The sequence below is a fragment of the Dermacentor andersoni genome, chromosome 6, assembly GCF_023375885.2.
Source record: "Dermacentor andersoni chromosome 6, qqDerAnde1_hic_scaffold, whole genome shotgun sequence".
In the NCBI taxonomy this organism is placed as follows: Eukaryota; Metazoa; Arthropoda; class Arachnida; order Ixodida; family Ixodidae; genus Dermacentor; species Dermacentor andersoni.
In genome coordinates, this window is record NC_092819.1 from 87,324,384 (window position 1) to 87,345,593 (window position 21,210).

The 21,210-nt window shown below is 51.6% G+C and overlaps 2 protein-coding genes across 2 annotated transcripts in view; one reads left to right on the forward strand and one right to left on the reverse strand.

Annotated features, from left to right (window-relative positions):
- Positions 1–21,210, forward strand: part of LOC126522532 (neuropilin and tolloid-like protein 2) — a 246,089-nt gene that overhangs the window by 159,346 nt on the left and 65,533 nt on the right. The window lies entirely within an intron of this gene.
- LOC140219074 (uncharacterized) lies at positions 3,642–13,566 on the reverse strand. Its single transcript, XM_072288948.1, has 3 exons — positions 13,243–13,566; positions 12,619–12,816; positions 3,642–3,689 (listed from the first exon to the last, which is right to left on the reverse strand). The coding sequence occupies exons 1-3, from the start codon at positions 13,564–13,566 to the stop codon at positions 3,642–3,644; spliced, it is 570 nt and encodes a 189-aa protein (XP_072145049.1).

Consider the following 21,210-nt stretch of genomic DNA (forward strand, 5'->3'; position numbering starts at 1 on the left):
GAGAGAGAATTGCGTGCGGAAAAGCAAAATGTACGCGATACTATTTCAGTTCAATGCATGCATTTCAAAGAAGCAACACAAGACCGCTATCATATAAGCTTTAAAGCTGTGTACCTACATAAAGAGAGGGTTCAAGTTTAGAAAAGTTTTAGAAAAGAACTGTTAACCATTAGCTGTAAGCCTTCCCTACGAGAACATTCCCCGTCACGGCTGTTTGATGTTCGTGAATAGAAATCGATTTGACGTATAATTTTTCGTCATGTATATCAAGGCACAAAACTGTATTTTATTATTCTTACTGCTTTTGAGCGCACTTCACATGCGGCCTACCTTATGGGGCGTTGGAATTAGTGACTAGAGACGGCGGAGTTATAATAGGATTTAGTATTTTCAAAATGAAATTACACGTTTTCTACTCATCCGCTTTCCATAAAGAGTCGGATTTCAGGCTTCAGTTTTCCGCAGTATAGTAATCTAATCAGATTACATTATAAGCTAAAGAAAAGCTGTTTATCGCAAGGGGCTCAATTCGCTTATGCTGCGCGTCCAACTCGCAGGTGCGGTGGCTTAATAGCGCACGTTGCTGAAATGATAATAAGATAATAATTAATGCGTTGTTGATAATAAACTGCGCAAGATAATGACCAGGATGGGCTTGCAGCCGGATTTACCCGTGCATTTTCGTGTATCTTGAAACGTTTGTGAAGAGTCGCATTACGAAACAAGGCTGATCTCTTGGCGAGTGGACGGTGACAGAGTGCGTTTGTTCATATACCATCAGCAATTCGTAATAAAAAGCAGAGGTACAACTGTTGTCCAGAACGTGTTTCTCCGCAACTGGCTTTCTTCGTACGTGCACACGCAGAACATAGCAAACTTGTGCAGGAATTGGGAGCTGGCACGCTGCTAGGATGTTCTTTTTAGTCCTCATAGTTTGACGCTCCTTTCAGACGTGATAAGGACCCTCGCAAATTTATAAATCCCTGCAGGGAGACCATGTCGCCCTACGCGAATAAAGTTTTACTTTTCTTATCTTCTGATACGTATGATGCGGAGCTCACGTCCGAACATTGGCTTCCCGTTCTTCTAATATGATAAGTTCGTATGAAATCCTATATATAAGTTTGTGGAATGATACGTGCAGTGCAGTGTAGATCTAGTGTAGTGCAGTTTCTTTTGCGGTGACGACACATGCCGGCTTTGAATGATAGGCCAACATTGTGCTAGAAGAATACTCACTTGTTTATGCGGACGCTTATGCGCATGCAAAGCTGATGGTACCAGCAAGTGAACTATCATCAACAAAAAAATGTCACGATTACTAACTGCTCCGAAATGCATACTATACCTCAATTCTGCTTAGTGTGTTCCCGTTCGGGACCTAATTTCACGCATAATTCATGTTATTTTGAGCATTTAGAAACTATTTAACCGGCACCTTCCATATATATATATATAGGCGTGAACATGTCCTTAAGCAGGCTTAATAAAAACAGAGACCGAAGAGCCACAACGAAAGTCGCATCGACGATGCGGAGGCACCACCGCGCCGAAACTGTAAGCTTGGCCAGACGCGTGCCCCGTAAAGCCATGCGCGGCCGGTTCTTTTGTTTCGGGCACGTACCACGGCGCGCATCAAGTTCGCAAAACCCAAGACGAGTCGATCCCATCGCTGGCCGCCTCCCGAGGAACAGACCGGCTGTGCCGCCGGCCGGAAGTGCACAGGCTGGCGAGCCAAGAACGCCGCCATAAAAGCAACCACGGCGCGTGCTGTGGCCAGCAGCCCGCAGCCGTGCCTCAGTCCGCACGCCCGCGTCGGGGCAGGTAGGCACGTACCCGCGCACCGAAGCAGGCATTGTTACGAGCCCCCGCATTGCGAGCAACGGCGACTGCCACCGCGGTCCGTGGCCACCGCCCGAAGCAGCCGGCCGCCCCCCTCCAACAACACCGTATATATACTAGCGCCGAATTACCCATCTAATAGTTACAAGTCTTGCGTCTCAACGGGTGCGCCGGTATAATGTTCGCCCCCCTTCGCTGTATTCGGAGCAAAGAACAGGAAAAGAGAAAGGGAGAGAAAGAAAACGTGAATGACCACCTCGTGATGGTTACTTCTTTCAGAGTCGCGTCCGCGTTGGTGCTTGCTCCGCTTGTTTCACACGCATCACGAGAGATGCAAGAACATATGACTGAAGTGCCTTCGAGAAAACTGATTTATTTCGTTGTTGTTTTTTTTTTCATCCTACCCCGCGGTAGGGAAACAAACGCGGCAGTCGATGCCGACGACTATTCTGCGCACAGGTTTGTGTGTGCTTGAAACGTCCGTGCGAGGCTTCATATGAAAGAGAATGAGAGAAAGCCCAGACTTTCGAAGCGCCGCGTTTTCTTATTCCGCGTTCGTCCTTCCTCCTCTTTTTCTGTTTTAAGTGGTGGTTGTTACGCCTTTTTCAGTCATTAGGGTAAAAATCTTTTCATTTTCTCGATCTTTTACGTGCCACAGCCACGGGGTAGTGTAATTATGAGGCAAGCCGTAGAGGGAGATTGCCAGAACATTTCGGCCAATAACGGGGTTTATTAATAAGCCCACTGAAATCCAAGAATTTTTTTATTTTTTTACGTTTCGCCCTCATCCAAACGCCACCGCCGCGGCCGATATTAAACCCGTCACCCCGAGCGATGCAGCGCAGTGCTGTAGCCAATAGGCTATCATGCCGGGTTCTGGATAAAATATATCAATATGTATTTATAGAAGGAGAACTCTTCGGCATCAAACTGCGGTGCATTTTTTATTTTGCGGTTGTGTAAAATTTTGAAAAGAAAACAACGATTTGGTCGTACCTAATGATGCGTTTGTTGCGCGCTAAAGCTGAAACCGGCCACCCCCCCCCCCCCCTCTTCCGCGCCACCCTTTTAGGTGCTGGAATAGGGCGAGAAAAAAGTATCTTCACTATGGGCAATTACATTTGAAACTTGATTAAACGAAGTGATGAACACGCTCGAATTATTTCGTTAAATCGGAAAGTTCACAAAATCGAGTAAAAGGTTTTTCGGTTCGTCGAAATCTAAAATTGGAATCTAATGACACCCAAAAGGTACCGCGGCATTGCATTTGTCGTTAAGTCATGTCTGCGTGCGTAAAAACGCCGCGAGGTGGACCAAATACCGCCACCCTAGCGGCATCTGGTACGTAAGAATGTTAGTGACTGCTGAGTCCGTTGATGCATGGGCGCGGCATGCAGCCTTGTCAAAATAAAGCTAGGTCCGTGACTAGGGCTCGGAGATGTTTAGCGCGATAGCGTTAGAGCGCACGCTCAAAGAAAAACCCAGCTGCGTCAAGTTTAGTAAGAAACCACAGCCTTCTTTACTCATTAACATCTGAAAAAATAGCGTTAAATCGTATTTCGTTAGATCGAGTTTTAACTGTACGTAACAAAAATAGAGATATGAGCAGCAGCGTGTTGTTGTACGTTAACGGAATCAGCTTTCGAAGAACTTTCCTGGAAGATTATTGGTACGCGCTACCTCAAAGTCAATAAATAGTTGATAAAACAAAACGTTGCCTATTCGTACATTTCTTTTGTTTTATTTCACATACACAAAATTTAGATGGACGGTGATGCTTGCTGCGGGAGGAGGTTAATCTACATGAACTCTGACGAAGGGTACACAAGACTCTCAGCTTCTGGTCGCTGAATCGAATGCGATGAACAAGAATATTATTGAAATAGTTCCCCCTATATTTCCTACGTGAGACGTTCACTCAGAAAACAGGGAAAACGACCTCGGACGGGGATCTGAGCATATCATTTTTTTTTGTTAATTCGAACCTTTGCATCATGTTTATCGTGCACTTAGAAAAGTTTCGCTTTATTATGCGGCGTTGTGTGGTGGATACTTTTTCTGTCTGTATTTTCTCCTTTTGCGCGCTATCTCTTACGATAATGGATTGACCAGGTTGTCCAAAGGAACAATTTTCAGGCGTCCCGTAGCCATTGCTCACCGAGAAGTGGCTTAGGTTGGCGTTAAAAGCCCTATCGTTAGTTGTACAAAGGCATGGTCATGAAATATTTTGTCTACTTAAGGTTTCTTTTCTTTTCTTTTGGGGGCGATACCGTTAAGACCCGCCGGCAAGAACTTCACTGCTTTAGAAGGTGTTTATTTTATGACCGTCTTATCTCTTAGGGAACGGAAGTTCAGGCGCCGCAATAGACTGACGTTTTACAGGTACTTAAGCGGAATACCGCAGCAGCTGAGCTCCGACTTTCAAGGAGCCGCTGCAGTTCGAACAAATGGAAACGCTCTACTGCATCTCGGGGTAATCGAACGATTACGACCCTGGTGAAATGACTACTTACCGCTATCGCGAGTAATCGCACACCGCTTCTTCATCTGAAAGCATTAGCGGCGTTAAGAGCCATCCTCGACCAGTATCACTGTACTAGCTGGTGTTATTATGTTTACGCCGTACAGTTTCAGCAGTGCTTTGATTTGTGTGGTAGTGGCGGTGTGTTTCCTTTGGTATGCTGGCCTTATTTGTTATTTGCATTTATTCATGGCTAGATCTGACGAGCGGTAAAAAAGGCTTTGAAATAAAGATCTCAAAGTAAATTTTCTTTAATTTTATTTTCAAGCATTCCTTCTCTCCATGCATAACTTGTCACAATGCCGTGAAAGCAAATGTTATTTCTCACGCTTTCGTAAAATTTTATGTCCACAAAGATATTTCAATACTGCCTACGGCATTAGCGCAGTTTCCTCTTTCCCGGTAATTTGTTTCGAAAAGAGAACACTAGCTTCACTCAAGATCAATGTACAGATTTTTAATAACAAGAATTTCGATAGTTAGGTTATTCGACGCTGTACTTTAGCTTGGGGAATTGAGATCAGGCCGGCGTCTACGCCTTATCTTGGCTAATCAAGGATTATGAAAACGTAGCAGCCGTTCTGAAATATCCGTCGTTAAGTTGGGCCACAAAATACACTGACGTTGCAATACCTCTTTTTTTTTTTCTCCAGAGGGATTTCCACTTGCCACATCGAAATCTCACGAGGCCGCAGGCCGTGACTCTGAGGCTAATCCAAACGAATTCGTATCCCAAACTCTACGTCTTCAGTAGGTGCACGGAGGTCTCCCCTCTGTGTCTCGACTGCGGTGGGGTTAGCGATTTTAAGCACGTGCTCCGGGAGTGCCCCTCTTTACAGTACCACACGGATCACGGGTTGATGGCGGAAACAATGCATTAATTGGTCCAGAGCCACGACTAGATTGACCAACTCAGGGCTATCCAGAAGGCCCACGATATGGCGGTGAGGCTTGACCTTCCCGTCCCAAGGTGGGAGCGGCCCGCAGTATCGCTGTGGTTACGAGTTGTTGATTCAACCGCACCAATATCTGGTGGGATACATTTGGGCTCAGTACTATCGGCGTCAAATGAAAGTTGAACAGCGGAGCGCGTGGCCCAAGCATAAGTGAAGATATAGTGCGCGCCGTCCAGTCATCACCATTGACAAGCGCGCACATACGATTTGGCCGCACTGCGCGATCCCCCTCTAGTGAGATAATTTCGCTTCTGTCCTAGTTCTTACATTTGAAAGGGAGGAAATAAAAAATAAAAACGAAGCTAAAATATTGCAGTTTACGGCGAGTCTTGTCGCACAGATCGCCGAAGCCACAAGTGCTGTCAGCGCGAATAGCGGTGCGCGTGGTGCAGTTTGCACCGTCATCGCAAGCACCGCGCGGGCGAATCTACCTTGCGATGACGGTGCACGGTGCGGGCGATGACGGTGCAAACTGCACCACGCGCACCGCTATTCGCGCTGACAGCACTTGTGGCTTCGGCGATCTGTGCGACAAGACTCGCCGTAAACTGCAATATTTTAGCTTCGTTTTTATTTTTTATTTCCTCCCTTTTAAATGTGAGAACTAGGACAGAAGCGAAATTATCTCACTAGAGGGGGATCGCGCAGTGCGGCTAAATCGGATGTGCGCGCTTGTCAATGGTGATGACTGGACGGCGCGCACTATATCTTCACTTATGCTTGGGCCACGCGCTCCGCTGTTCAACTTTCATTTGACGCCGATAGTACATACAGTATATATATATATATATATATATATATATATATATATATATATATATATATATATATATATATATATATATAGTATTACGATATGATCGGTAAATACCCGAGAGACGAGCCGCCGTGAGAACGACGACGAAGTGGGTCGGTGCCCTTGGCGCGAGTGAATGTCGGCCTGGCGCTCTGGCTCCATTCTAGTGTAAATAGTCTGTAAATAGCCTCTTTTGTGTGTGTCTTTCTACACGTAACATTCTGGTGGAGGTCAGCGATCCCCGTCCTCGCCACGGAACTCCGGAGTGGTCGGTACGTCGAGCTTGTCACCATGCCTCCCGGTGACGAGCCCGCCTCTGCAACGGCTTCGGCTGGTCCGACTGCTCCCGTCGTCACGGTTGCCCAACATCGTGACCCCGGTGTGTTCTCTGGCCTGGAGGGACAGGACGTTGACGAATGGCTCAAGCTATATCAACATGCCAGCGCTAATAACAAGTGGGACCCAACCATTATGCTCGCCAACGTCATCTTTTATCTTGGCGGCACGCCACGCGTGTGGTACCAGACGCATGACGAAGAGATCAGCAGTTGGGACTCTTTCAAAGAAAAGCTACGGGCACTGTTCGGCGACCCCATTGGCCGCAAGGTTGCCGCGAGAAAGGCTCTTGCGTCTCGCGTTCAGACATCTACAGAGCCGTACGTTTCCTACATCTTCGACGTCTTGGCTCTATGCCGCAAAGCTGACGATGCTATGTCTGAATCAGATAAAGTGTCACATGTCCTAAAAGGCATCGCCGACGACGCTTTCAATTTGCTTGTTTTCGGCAATGTCTCGACAATAGACAACATCATTAAAGAATGCCGTCGCCTTGAACAAGCCAAGAGCCGTCGTATCACACACCACATCACGCGGCTACCCAACACCGCTGCTACGTCGACATGTGAGGGTCGATCGCGTCAGGCCACCACCTGTGACGACGTCACCCGTATTGTTCGCCGCGAGCTTGAGACCGCCTGTTCGCCAGCTTTCTCCACGACGCCTCCCTATCCGCCAGCAACCACGATTGCCATGATTCAGGCCGTAGTCCGACAAGAATTTGAGAACATGGGTCTGAACTCCGTGTGTTCAACATCTCAACCCAGCGTTCCCCAGTTCTCCACCGGCCCTCCTCGTCCCCGACAGTCCTTTTCCGCCACATCTCGCCGCAACCCGTCCGATTGGCGTACCCCTGATGACAGACCAATCTGCTTTCACTGCTGTCGCATCGGCCACGTCGCTCGTCACTGCCGCAACCGATGGCCTCCGCCTCCTCGGACATACGCCGCCACTTACTCCCGCACCTTTGGACCTTCTGTTCCCTATGCCACCCGCCGTGAACCCACTGCCGCTGATGCTCCTCTCCGAACCTTCGCTACAGCCGCTCGCCCTCACCTCGACGCCGTCAGTCCCGTTCGCCCCAACCCCGCCGCTTCTCTTCGCCGCCTATCACCTCCCGGGCCCAGCCGGAAAACTAGGCACTGCAGCTTCTGGAGGTGAAGCTGCGTTGTCGACACTGCCCTCAAATCCTCTGCTCACGTTAAACACGAACCAAAACCTTCTTGACGTTGACGTTGATGGATATCCTGTCACGGCACTCATCGACACAGGGGCACATCTTTCTATTATGAGTGCTGCCTTCCTACGACGACTGAACAAGCTCCTCACCCCAGCGTCGGCACGCGTCGTCCGCGTTGCGGATGGTGGTACTGTGCCTATCATCGGCATGTGTACGGCACGTGTTAGCATCGCCGGCCGCCACACTCCTGTCCTCTTCACCGTGATTGCTCATTGCCCCCACGACCTCATTCTCGGCCTCGATTTTCTCTCCGCGCATTCTGCTCTTATTGACTGCTCTGCCAGTACCCTTCGCCTTGAGTTACCGATTCTCGCAGAACCTTCTGACGCACCCCAGTGCCGCCTACGCCCCATTGGCTTTATTTGCCTGCCGCCAAAATCAATAGCCTATATTGAACTCTTGTCTTCCCCACCAGTCCCTGATGGCGAGTACCTCGTCACTCCTCTGCGCGACATTCCCCTACAGTATGACGTTACCGTGCCTCACAGTATACTTACTGTTACTGCGAACCGCACTTTCATGCCTATCTTTAACTTTGGATTGGCGAAGCAAACTCTACCACAAGGTATTTGCCTTGCCAACGTTGATTGTCTCGGCGACCATCACGTGGCAAATTTATCAACCGATCCTTCTTGCGAGCTTAGCAGGCCTCTCGTGCCAGCCTCGGCCGCCGATCCCAAGATACAGAAAATGGTTGCGACGGACCTGTCTTCTGCGCAGGATGAAGACCTTTATCGAGTATTATCGGCCTGCAGAGATATTTTCGACTTCGACGATCGCCCTTTAGGCCAGACGCTCGCGGTCAAGCATCGGATTCTTACTGGCGATGCTACTTCTATTCACGGACGACCGTACCGAGTTTCTGCGTCGGAACGCCACGTTATTCAAAGCGAAGTGAACAAAATGCTAGACAAAAACATCATTGAACCTTCTTCGAGTCCCTGGGCGTCACCTGTAGTGTTGGTTAAGAAGAAGGATGGCACGTGGCGCTTCTGTGTAGACTACCGTCATCTGAACAACATTACTAAGAAAGACGTCTACCCGCTCCCACGTATAGACGACGCCCTTGACTGCCTATATATATATATATATATATATATATACAGGAATACGTCCGCCGAGCAGCCAAAATCTTCATCGACGCGCAAAATAAAATCCCGATATTCCTATACATTTCAACGGTATGCCACCTTCGAGAGCACTGCAGAAAATTACTTCGCCCGCGGCAATCGACTCTTGCGTTCCGGATCGAACTGTGACCCGTTGGTGGCTGCGCTTCTCTCTGCCCCTTATGTCAGCTTCCCTTTTGTTTTTGCTCCTTTTTGTTGGAGCTCTTATTTTTGTCCCGGACCCTCGTGGCGCTAACAAAGCAGCGGCAAAGAGTTAACGAGTAAAACGTTCCCGCGCAGCGCTTTTCTCTGCTCGTCGAGCGCGAAGAGCTCGGGCTAATTGCGTAATTAGCGGCAGGAAACGAGCTAATCGGGTTACGCCGCCAGTTCGGCGCCCAAGCCAAGGAATGCGTTGCGCGAAGCAGTCACGAAACGTTGCGTCCAAAACAAGGAACAACTCTTTGGAGGGCATGTTATCCTCCCTCGCACGTACCACGTCTGCGTACTTCGTTTCTCCCTGTATATTTATGTCCTTTTTTTGTGGTTCTCTAGCCCCACTTCAGCCCAGCGCGGAGATTCGCAGGGTTTATGGCGCGCACAATCGGCTTACCGTACAGACGCTTTAGTTGCGGCGCTAAGCGCAGGCTGCAGCGCCTGTGTCGGGCGCACAAATCCCAGCAGATTGCTGCCCAAAAGTCAGATATCGTTCTGGTTAGGCGTATAGTAAGTAGCTGGTGCGTTTGCCATTCAAAGCACTGCGAAAGAGGTGGTTTGGGTTACTGAGTCGTATCAGTTCCAGTTCAAATAGGAATAATCGTTCTGCCTCTTGTTTTTCCTGTGTTACGCAGCCACCTGCTGCAAACTTTATCCAATTATCTCCCACGTATACAACTTCCCAATAACGATCATCCTGATCATCATGGCGCTGCAGTGCGAAGGGCTGCGGTCTCCAGTTACCCATATAGAGATTCAGCCTATTCAACTGAGGCAAAAAAAGAGAGAAGACACAAGGATAGGATAGGAATAAACTTTATTTGTCCAACGGTTGTTGATGTTGCTGCCCGGGGCTAGGCTGCCAGGGGTCCATCGCCCGAGGAAGATCTTTCGAGATCCTCGGCAACGGCCCTGGCCCGCTGGACGGCCCACTCCTGGTCTTCGGGTGCCTCGCTGTGGAGGGCGGCTTGCCATCTCTCAGCGAGGCGCCCCGCTTCAGAGGGTTCCGCTGTTCTATTCCCCCTTCCTCGTTGTCCTTGTTCCACGTGGCGTTGGCATTCCCAAAGCACATGGGCCATATCGGCCCGTTCGTGCTCGCACCACGGGCAGCCGGGCGACGGGTGCAGCGCGGGCCACAGGCGGTGCAGGTGGTAGGGGTTGGTGAAAGTGCCCGTCTGCAACCGTCTTAGGTCGACCGCCTGGGACCTGTCTAGACGCCCGTGGGGTTGTGGATATTTTCTTCTTTCGTTCCTGTAGTGACCAGTCACCTCTCGGTACGTTGCCGGAAACTCCTTGACATCGCAGTCGGCGTCCGCGTGATCCCCAGCTCCGTCCGCCGCGATTTGTGTTGTATTGGTAACGACAGCGGCCGCGTCAGACGGAGTGGCAGCCGCCGTCGCCGTCACTCCTCCGCTGGGGTCCCGCACAACAACGGCAGCGGCTGCCCTCTGGGTGACCACGTCGCGGCGGGTAAGTTGCCTCGCGACGAGGTGGGCGCGCTCGTTGTGGTTGGGTGGAGTGTCGCTGCGTCTTCGGCCGTTAGCAATGTTGGTGTCATTGTTGTTGTTACTGCCAAGCTCCCCGACGTGCGCGGGGAACCACTTGAGGGACTTGTTTGTAATGGTGCCGGATCCGAAGTCCCCGGCCCGGGCGTTGAGCATGCGCGCCACATCCGCGGACACCCAACCTTTGATGTAATTCCGAATCGCTGATTTGGAGTCGCTGATAATCAGGTTATCCTCCGCACCTCCGTGGAGTACCGCGAGGGCTATGGCCATCTCTTCCGCTGCTTCGGCCGATGGCAGCCTCGCTGATGCCGTGACTCGGATCGTTCCCTTTGTATCTACGACTGCCATGGAGAAGGCGGGCGCCGCCGCCGTCGGCCGGCCGTGTCGATGTTGCCGTTGTTGCTGCTGCCGTTGTTGTCGTAGTAGCTGTAGGGGTGGTGGTGCTGGTAACTGCGGCTCGCCTCGCACATTCCCTTGTAGCGGTGGTGGTGGTCGACGTTCCTCGTCGCCATCAGAGTCACCGACTGGCCGCGGGTACCTGGCTGCATCGACGAAGAGGACGCCTTCTTGTCTTCCATGCTTCTCGAGGATTGCTACCGCCCTGCGTATACGTCTTTGCACGTCATGCACCGGGTGCATATTCTTCGGCATGTTTTCCGTCTGTATGGCGTCCCTGACTTCCGGTAGCAGTGATTCTTTCAGTCCACGCGCCTCGTGACATCGAAACCCGAGCAAGTCCAGGATTCGTCTTCCCGTTACGGTGCTGGACAGCCTCTCCAGCTGCGATATTCTCTGCGCCTCGGCGATCTCCTCGAGCGTGTTGTGTACGCCCAACTCGAGGAGCCTATGGGTTGGCGTGTACTGGGGTACTCCCAGGGCGGTCTTGAACGCCCTGCGGATCGCCACGTTCAGCTTGTCGGTTTCGCTCCTGTTCCAGTCGGCGTATGCGGCGACGTACGCTATGTGGCTCAGCGCGTACGCCTGTATCAGCCTCGTAACGTTGTGTTCCTTCATTCCTTTCTTCTTGTTCGCGACCCGCCGCACGAGGTGTGTGGCGGCGGCCATTTTCTTCTGCAGTCGGGCAACCAGCTCGCGGTTGGCACCGTTCTCTTCCAGCCACAGGCCGAGCACTCGCAACTTGGACACCGTCGGTATTCGGGTCCCCTCCGTCGTCGTGACGCAGACGCCCAAACGACGAGCGTCGAGCACGGCCTGCGGAAGGGGTCCTTTCTTGCGCGGCCTGTGGAGCAGGATCTCCGACTTGTCGGGTGAGCAGACGAGTCCCGTGTCTTCGAGGTGCCGCTCCACCTCCCGGACGGCCCGCTGCAGTCGGTCTTGCATTTCGCCGACGCTCGTGTTCTCCGTGGTCCACACCGTCACGTCATCTGCGTATATGGTATGATTGATGCCCTCTATCGCGTCAAGACGTTCCGGCAGGCCGATCATGACGAGGTTGAAAAGCATGGGGGAGAGTACGGAGCCCTGCGGCGTTCCCGCACCACCCATTCGGACCGTTCGTGGTGGGGCCCCGTCGATCTTGACTGTCGCCTCGCGCCCATTCAGGAAGCTGCTGACATATCGGTGGAACCTCGCCCCGAGATCGAGTCGGCTGATCTTGTCCAGTATGGCCATGTGCTTCACAGTGTCGAAGGCGCTCTTGAGGTCTAGCCCGAGTAGGGCGCGCACGTGCGTGCTCGGAGCGTTCACGACCTGTTCCTTGATCTGCAGCATCGCGTCCTGCGTTGAAAGGCCCTTCCGGAAACCGATGATGTGGGTGCCGAAGGCGTCCTGTTTCTCGAGCAGCGTCGTCACCCTATTAAGGCAGGCATGCTCCATCACTTTCCCGACGCAGGACGTGAGGGAGATCGGCCTCATGTTTCGGACCTCCAGCGGTTTGCCCGGCTTTGGTATCAGTATAACGTCCGCGGTCTTCCACTCTTGCGGAATTCGGCCCTCCTTCCAGCACGCGTTGATGTACTCGCAGAGCTTCTCGATGGCGTCGTCGTTCAGGTTCCTCAGGATTTTGTTGGTGATCCTGTCAGGACCGGGCGCCGAGTTGGTCTTCAGTAGCTGGAGGACCGTTCTAATTTCCTGCACGGAAAAGTCCGCGTCCAGCTCCTCGTTGGGAGCCCCGTAGTACTCTGGGTGACTCTGCCCTTCCGGGCGTGCGAGGTGCGTCTGCACGATCTCTTCCACGAAGGCCTCTGGGTCGTCCTTGTACTTGTGTCGCAGCTTGGCCATCTCTGTACGGGTCGCCGTTCTGGTGCTTGCCGGGTCGAGCAGGTGCCTGAGAATCTTCCAGGTGCGTCCAACGCTCATGTTCCCGTCCATCGTGTCGCACAGCTCTTGCCATTCTTGCTCGCACAGGCGGGTGCAATGCGCCTCGATCTCCCGGTTGATTTCGGCGATCTTCTTGCGTATTTTCCTGTTGAGTTTTTGCCTACTCGCTCTCCGTTGCATGGATTTCTTGGCCGCAACAAGATGTGCCAGCCGGCTGTCCACTCTGGACGGTTGGGGAGCGCCGTCGCCCACGGCTCCGCGGGATCTGGCTGTTTCTTCTTTGGGTGGTTCTTGTCGCCAGTCCGTCCATTCGATCTCATCGGTGGCTTTCTCTACGTCCGCGAGTAGTACTCTGCACCATTCGCTGATGTCTTCGATCGGGCCCTCCTTCTTGTCTTGCTCTCTATTTTTCCGGAATCTGTCCCAGTCTACGATTCTCGCCTTTCGGCAGACGCCCTCCTCGTTTTCATCCTCTCCCACGGTCACGCACAGGATCCTGTGGTCACTCCCCAGGTCCTCGAAAGAGTTCGACCAAGTGACCACGCCCGCGCCTGACCAGAGGGAGAGGTCGGGGGATGTGTCGCGGCACACTCCCTGTCCGATCCTGGTGTGCGAAGCCGGTTCGTTGAGTACAGTCAGGCCGAGCTCGTCCATCAGTCCGGCTAGCCTCTTCCCTTTCGACGAGTCGGCTCCATATCCCCATTGCGTGTGCGGCGCATTGAAGTCTCCGCATATCAGCAAGGGACTGGAGGCGGCCTTTGCCATCGCTTCGCGAAAGAGGGCGTCGAAAGTGTGAGTGCGGTATCTTTGCGAGGGGGAACTATATACGTTGAGCACGAAAAGGCCGGTTTTCCTACTTCCAATACTCGGCACGACTTCGATCAGTACATGGTCTATGTCCGACTCTTCGTGGAGCACGAGTTCGTGTTCGATGAAGGCCGTCCCGCGCTTAACCAGGGTGCACACCCTGACGTCCCTCCCCATGTATTCGTAGGGGGGACCGCATGTCACATAACCCGGAAGCTGGGCCCGGTCGAAAGGTTCTTGCAAGGCAATCACGACAGGAAGTTTGTTATTGGCAAGCGTTTTCATGTATTGTACCATCGTTGCTTTCTTGTTTTTGAAGCCCCTGCAATTCCACTGCCAGACTATGCGTCTGTTGTCGGATTTGCGGGACACAGCCATGATTGTTATGCAGAGGTGTTGGGGGGACACAACTGTCCGTGCGTCCCTCCTGCCCCGGTGCGGGTGATGTTGGCGTTGTTGTCGCTGGCGACGATGGCCGGTGCGTTTACCACTTGTGACGATGGTACCCCGGCCCTTCCAGGCAGGTGGTGGTAATGTTGCTGTTGCTTCAGCTGCATCGTCCCGTGTTCCAGATCTTCGATTCGCTTAATCATGGCTGCGAGTTGGCTGTTGACCGCTGCGTACTGCGCGTTCCGTTCCACGTCGGATTCGTTCAGCCTTGTCAGGAGTATGTCAAACATTCGCTCCGTCTTGTCCGTCAGTTTGTTCACCATCTCTTCGATCGCGTCTATCTTTCTGGCTCCTGACCTGGGTCTCTTCAGTGCTTGTGCGTGGTCCAAAGCGTCTTCCGTAGGTGGCGTATCGCTTGTGCCCTTGCGCTTGGAGCCCGCCGCCGCTGGCGCTTCTTCTTCGCCACAACACATGTCCATCTGGCCTACTTCGCCTCCTGTCACGGTCGCATCGCCTCGCCCCGCGGCCTCGCGGGAGGTGAAGGAGGAGATCCTCTCATGAGGGGATTCTCTCATGCCTTTCAAGATTTCGTTGAGCGTCTGTTGTAGCTCGTCGATTTTCCTCGCTGATTGTTCGTTCTGCTTTCTGGCCCTGCCCAGCTCTTCTCGAAGTTCCTTATTCTCTCGCTCCATTTTCTCCATCCTCGACGCCAGGAGGGAGTCGGGGGCTTCCCTCGTGCTGCCAGAAAGTGGGGTGCTCTTTACAGAGTATCTATTTCTTTCCGCGACAAAGAACACAAAGAAGAAGAACAAAGACACAAAGAAGAAGACACGCGGTGCTACCATTCCAGAGCATGCGCAAATCAGTTTTGTGTCCTCCTCCTTTTTTCGCCTCAGTGCTTCCTTCAGTTATTATATTGCCACGTAATGATTGTCGGCGTTCGTGTTGTCCACTTCTCTTGTGTCCGTGTCTGCACGCCTTACCCCTTCTTTTCGTTATGAATCCTTACCAACTAGCTCAGCTTTCTGCCGTTCCATGAATATGTATGACGCGGGTTAGATTTCGCTCGGCACAGCATAAATTTTAAAGAATTTGCTTATTTATTTATTTATTGTTAAAATGAAGACCGGCACAAACCCAGTGATACAACTTGGTGCCAAAAGTGGTTCGTTGACCAGCGGTACACATTTAGTGGCACGTAGGCTTGGACTCAATTTTGTCCCGACGGTTGGTTTCGACCCGATTTCGAGCTTGGTTTCCTAGGCACAGCAGCCCGACGGTCCGCCCATCATTAGACCATGGACTACCCTGTGACCCGTGATGGCGGGAAAAACGGTTAGGGGCGTCGATAGATAGGCACCGGAAAGTGCGCGATGTATCGTAGATACCCCAACCACACCAACGCATACCCGTGTTTGACGAGTGATTCAACCTGCCCTCCCCTTAGCGTCATACGCGTATACCCTTTTCGTTCCATCCATCCCAGTGTGGTCATAAACTTTCTTCTCTGGCATTCTTGTTATCATTTGTCTTTTTAACTGTCCATAATATGCTGACGACGACGCGAAGACGACCACCACCACCACGACCTACACCTCCACCAAAAACAAAAACAACAAAAACAACAACAACTACTACAACCGTCGCCATCGTTTGATTGCGACAGGGTAACAAGTCGCCAAGCAAGAAGGCTTTATTTTAACCACACCGTATTTCATACGAACCCTGTGAAAAATAGATCATCGTCGACAAGGTCGACTAGTCGACACGCCCCCTGGACACTCACGTTTTCACCGTTGCCGTTGTTATAAGACAGGCTACCGCCTCACCCCGTGGCACTTGAGATTTCGCTTCTAACCGACCGCTACGGAATCGTATACTCACCTATGCATTTATATTCTACCCGCGCCGCTCAGATTCTCCTTCATCACTCTTACAAACGCGCCATGAATTACCGGACTCGAGCCAGTTTGTCTACCCTCGGTGCACTGAGTGATGAGTTCTGCCTGTATTACATACTCGCGCACTGACCCAGAGGTTAGGCGCTCCGCGAGTGAGCTCGAGGTCACGCATTCGAGTCCTGTCCGTGCCAGCCGCATTTTAATAAAGCGAAAGGCAAAGAAAAAACGGAGAGAAAGAAAGAAACGAACTAATACCCACATTTTCCGTGCCTGTTTAGGAATGACCATGGGTCGAAATTAATGCTCGTCTCCCTCCTACAGCTCCTCTCTGCAGCCTTTGTGTCAATCAGTACATGCAGTTAACCAGTTGCGCGTTTCCGCCTTTGCAACCAGAAGCGCGCAACCAGTAGCACATGTGGGCTGCTTCGTTTTGGATTGTGTCGACTCACGTTTGGTAACTTTCCCGCGCGAATGCTACGTCGATAAAACATGGGACGAACAAGAAAACTTCAAATTGGCGGCACTTGTGCAAGCAAAATCTAATTCAGGCAGAGATACCTGGGCGTGACACGACGTGAACCTATAAAACTACACACACAATGCCGCCATACTCGTGTCTTGAGCCATCACCTCACAACAAGCAATAAATCAATCTAATTCTTGAGCGGATATGCCAAAAAGCACTTGATTTTCCAGCTTAATTTTCTTTTTTTAAGCCAGGATATTTTCTGCTCACTTGCGTTCTTTCAGTGCTCCAGTAAAGACGACAACGATGCTTATGGCGCTAACTGCAACAGCTCAACCATGAGACGAGCCTATAGTGAATAAGCAATGAATAGAACAAGCTCCGACATCTCTAGACATTAGCCGTGCTGATTGACAGAGGCACAGGAAACAATGAAAAAAGGCATCTCGAAATTTCATTCTGAAACTTGCGTAGTCTTGTAAACTCTCAAAATATTCCCTCCTTCGGGGCCTCTACATTGGCCTTTAGCCATAGAAACGTCTGTGCGGCCATTCACATATGCATACCTTTCTGACACGAGGAGAGTACCGTGTTAACTTTTTGGACCATTCATTAGATTCGTCGCAATATTGCCGATAATATTCGAAATCATTTTATTACCGGCAAATTTGCTCTCTCTTTACGCAAATATTACGTATTCTTTACCAAAAATTAGTATCTCTAGAACTAGACCATTCTGACATAATTTGAAGAAATTACACCCGGTGCAGCCCTAATTTCTCTATTAAATCTTATCTTCCCTACTCCCTTGAACCTGCGGCCTTGTGTGGAACCGCTAAATTTGATGTCTCTATGCAGATCTGACGTTTTCTTTTAGAAAAATAAGGCTCGCTAGAATTAGAATACTCCAATATAATTTGCAGATTTTACATCTTACCCTGCCCGGAATTCTCTTTTACATTTTATCTTCTCTACTCTCTTTAACCTGCGGTTTCTTGTGCAACCGCTAAATTTGATGTCTCCATGCAAATCTTACGATTTCTTTTATAAAAATAAGTCTCGCTAGAATTAGACTACTCCAATATAATTTGTAGGATTCACATCTTACCCCGCCCTACGTTCTCTTTTACGTTTTATCTTTCCTACTCCCTTTACCCTGCGACTTAATGTGCAAAGGCTGTCGTGTAAGAAGCAAGCAAGCACTTGTAAATGGCGTCGCTATTCGGCTACTCCGAACGAGACCGCAGCTGTGAATTAGCGATTGCATTTTAATTGGTTGGAGTGGAGCATATACAAGGTGTCCCACGTAACGTCAGCGAAGACTGTAAAAATGAAAGGCGCGTCCGAAGCGAATTGAACAGAACGCATACTATTCGCGCTGGCCTATACTATAGTTTTTTAACTCACTCATTAAGATTGATTGCCCAACTTTTTTAATTATTGATTGAGGACGTCTAGTATGATAGGCAGGTTTCTAGAGCACCTTGAGGAACCACCGATCGAGTTGTTTCCTGCGCGATACATCTCACGTAGTCCATTTTTGCAGGTTGCAAATAAAGCCCGCGAAATATGAAAAAAAAATACACGTGACGGAGCGTTTTGGGCAGTGGTACCGTGCTGCTCTGAAGCGTGCGTTCGGTGAGCAAAGTCGGCTACACTGGCCTCGAGCTCCACCACTGGAAAAGCTGGCGCCACCGTCGGCGTGACGTGCTATTAGGGATCACGTGGACATAGCAGCCACGTCGGCTGCTTCGGGAGCGCCAAAGCGAGCTGAAAACGAGAGTTTAAATTCCCTCGTATGCTGCGGTCTTCATTTAGTGGCGAGATTTTCCCGCTTCGAGTGTCTCCTTTACAACGCTTGAAAGCACTACGATAGGTAGTGGCTACCTTTGAAGGCGCGCAACATGGTAGGCTACTGCTCGGAGCCGCAGTGCCGGACGTACGCAACGGAGCCCGGTGTCAGCCGTATTCACACGTAGCCGCAGGACAAGCTGCGTGAAGCTTGACTCGCGAAACATAAAACCGGCAAACAGTCATCGGCTACAACTCGGGTATGCATGCAAGCGAGGAAGATTTCTGCTACGGCGCCGGGTCTGCGATGTTCGGAAAACGCGCACTGAGACGCTCGCCCGAGTCCGCTGTCCGACTAATGTCATGACGGTTTCGTCTGTGAACTTGTCGATGCTATAGATACTGGCAAGTTCACTGGAGTGGAGAGGGAGCGGTAAGAAGCACATTAAAAAGAAGTGTGGCATATGGTGAGGTTTGTGTTATGAATTAATGCGCTGGATTACAAGAAGGAAGCAGCGGGAAATCGCACGCTGAGAACACCGATAAACATACAGTGCGACGCAACTCGAGAAATAGCATTGAAACGTCCAAGAATTAAGCAGAAGAAAAAAAGATTGAATCGTTGCGACGGCACATCACAGTCCCCGTAGGCGTCGAAGTCTCTACAACGAAATTATTTTTTAACAGCTCTGATAGCGCCCACGCAACAATGGTTGCTTGTATACTGTCAAATGCTCATATTTTGCAGTCTAAAGCTCTTGGCACGGTGTGAAAAGGCGCACGCGGGAAAAGCGAAACAGTGCGCGGACAAGCATGCAGACGCGCAGTCGGTCGCTCTGTGCGATCGCTACATTGAATAAAAAAATTATGGGGTTTTACGTGCCAAAACCACTTCCTGATTATGAGGCACGCCGTAGTGGAGGACTCCGGAAATTTCGAACACCTGGGGTTCTAAGTACACGGGTGTTTTCGCATTTCGCCCCCATCGAAATGCGGCCGCCGTGGCCGGGATCCGATCCCGCGACCTCGTGCTCAGCAGCCCAACACCATAGCCACTGAGCAACCACGGCGGGTGATCGCTGCATTGAGGCTTCATTATATTGCGCTACATTTAGTTATACAAACACTATAAGAACATATTTCACATAGTTTGCTCTCAGCGTTTACCTACCTTTCACGCAAGAAGCCGGTTCGGGAGACTCCATCGCGGCGACCGTGAGCAGTGGCGTTCACTGTACGTATTCGGTAAAGAGATAGCGTCTGTAAACGATTCTGTGCTTTCAGTTTGCCCAAGATTATTATTTAGACAGTAAAAAACTTCTATCATTTCGAAAGTACTTACAGAATAGTCTGGGAGAGCTCGCGCGTGGTGCTTTCAGTGAACGCTGACAGCAAAACCTATGAGGAGCGCGCCGCGTGATCCCTCATACTACGCCAGCGAGGCGTTTCCGATAGATGGCAACTCCGTAACTCCTCGCTGCCAATAGTGACTCGTGACGGGGATGCGGCAGGGCATTCTTTACCTCCTCGTCAGCGTTCGGCCAACGCCGTCATCCAACGGGAGGTGCCGGCCCAGCTGCCTACAAAACTGTTTTATTGCGAAAGCAATACTACGCCAGGTCTAATCGCTCGTCGCGAATGCCGTGCCACCCCCCCCCCCCCCCCCGGGCCGGCGCAGGTGGTGTGACGTCAGCTCTCTCCGTTGCTATGACGACACGTGACGTCAGCTTGCTTCCCGCCGCAGCTAGAAGGGACTTCCACAGGCTGCCCTCACATGTCGGGGTAGCGGGTAACGAGGAGGCGGATACCTACGCCAAAGCTGCCCATCATGATCATCAGTCCCGGTTACCAGAGCGGTAGCGGCTTCGGACTACACGAGACATCGGCTACGGTGCCTGCTCACCTCCATTCACCCGGACCCCCGAGTGGCTAATGGCAGGGCCCCCAAGCTGCTTCCAGAGAACGGCCTCTCCAGAAGAGACCGTTTCACAATCCTGCGCTTGCGGACTGGCTGCACCTGGACTGCGGCCCGGCTGTACGCCAAGGGCCGCGCCACATCACCTGCCTGCGAGAGGTGCGGGGACCCCGAGACTCTGGAGCACCTTCTCTGTGCCTGCCCATCCTTGGCGCAGGAACGCTCCACAGTGATCAGCACCTACAGACGCCACGGCCTTCCAGCGGCCACAGAGACTGACCTGCTGTTCCCGGTGTGTCCCCAGCTCCCTGCGCTGCGAAGCCTGCTGGAGTTTATAAGTTCCACGGGAATAGACACCCTATAAGCGCCCGCTACAACGCTGCCAACTTTACTGAGGACTGCCACCTGTCGCGCATAGTGGAGTCTATTAGGCCACGTCCTCCCTCTTTCTCTATCATCTTTCAATTCCCATCCCTCTCCCCTGACGACGCTTCGCCGCGCTCCCTCACGAGTTGCAGAATCAAGCGTCCTTCCTTTCTTTAGATCACTATCATCAGCTAGAAGGGAGCCGCTCGTGCCATGTGCCGTGGCCCCCGAGCCGGCGCCGCGCCTAAAGGCGCGTTTATAGTCCGACGTTATCGGCGCGCGGGCGAGCGTCGTTCGCGGACAGTCACGCTACGTCGGTTGCGCTGCGTCAGCCGAGATGCCATCCGCTCTATACTTCAACGCGCGCGCCCTGGGGCTGCTATCTTCGGAGCATGCGCAGAACGTTCGCCAAGTCGCGCGCCGTCCGCAAAAGCCTTCTGCGGAGTTGCGTTGGCGCCTTTTTTCTTGGCGCGCAATGCACTGTGGTGCGAGAGTTCCGCCGACTCCGACGCGCGAATGGCTCAGGAGCCATATCGGCGCCGGGCCCGTCGGGGCACGCGTCTTCGTCCCACGCTCGGCTGTCAAAAGCCGATTAGTTAGGGTCAGAGTGCTTTTGTGTACGGAGTGTTGACGCGACCATTTCTTGACCCCTTGAACTCTGACGCTCATTGGATGATGTCGGCTTGCCTGATTGGTCGGGGTAACGAAATACCTCATTGGTGGAGAAAAGTGTCTCTTGGATGCTGTGTAAACTTATTTAAGGAGTAGTCGAG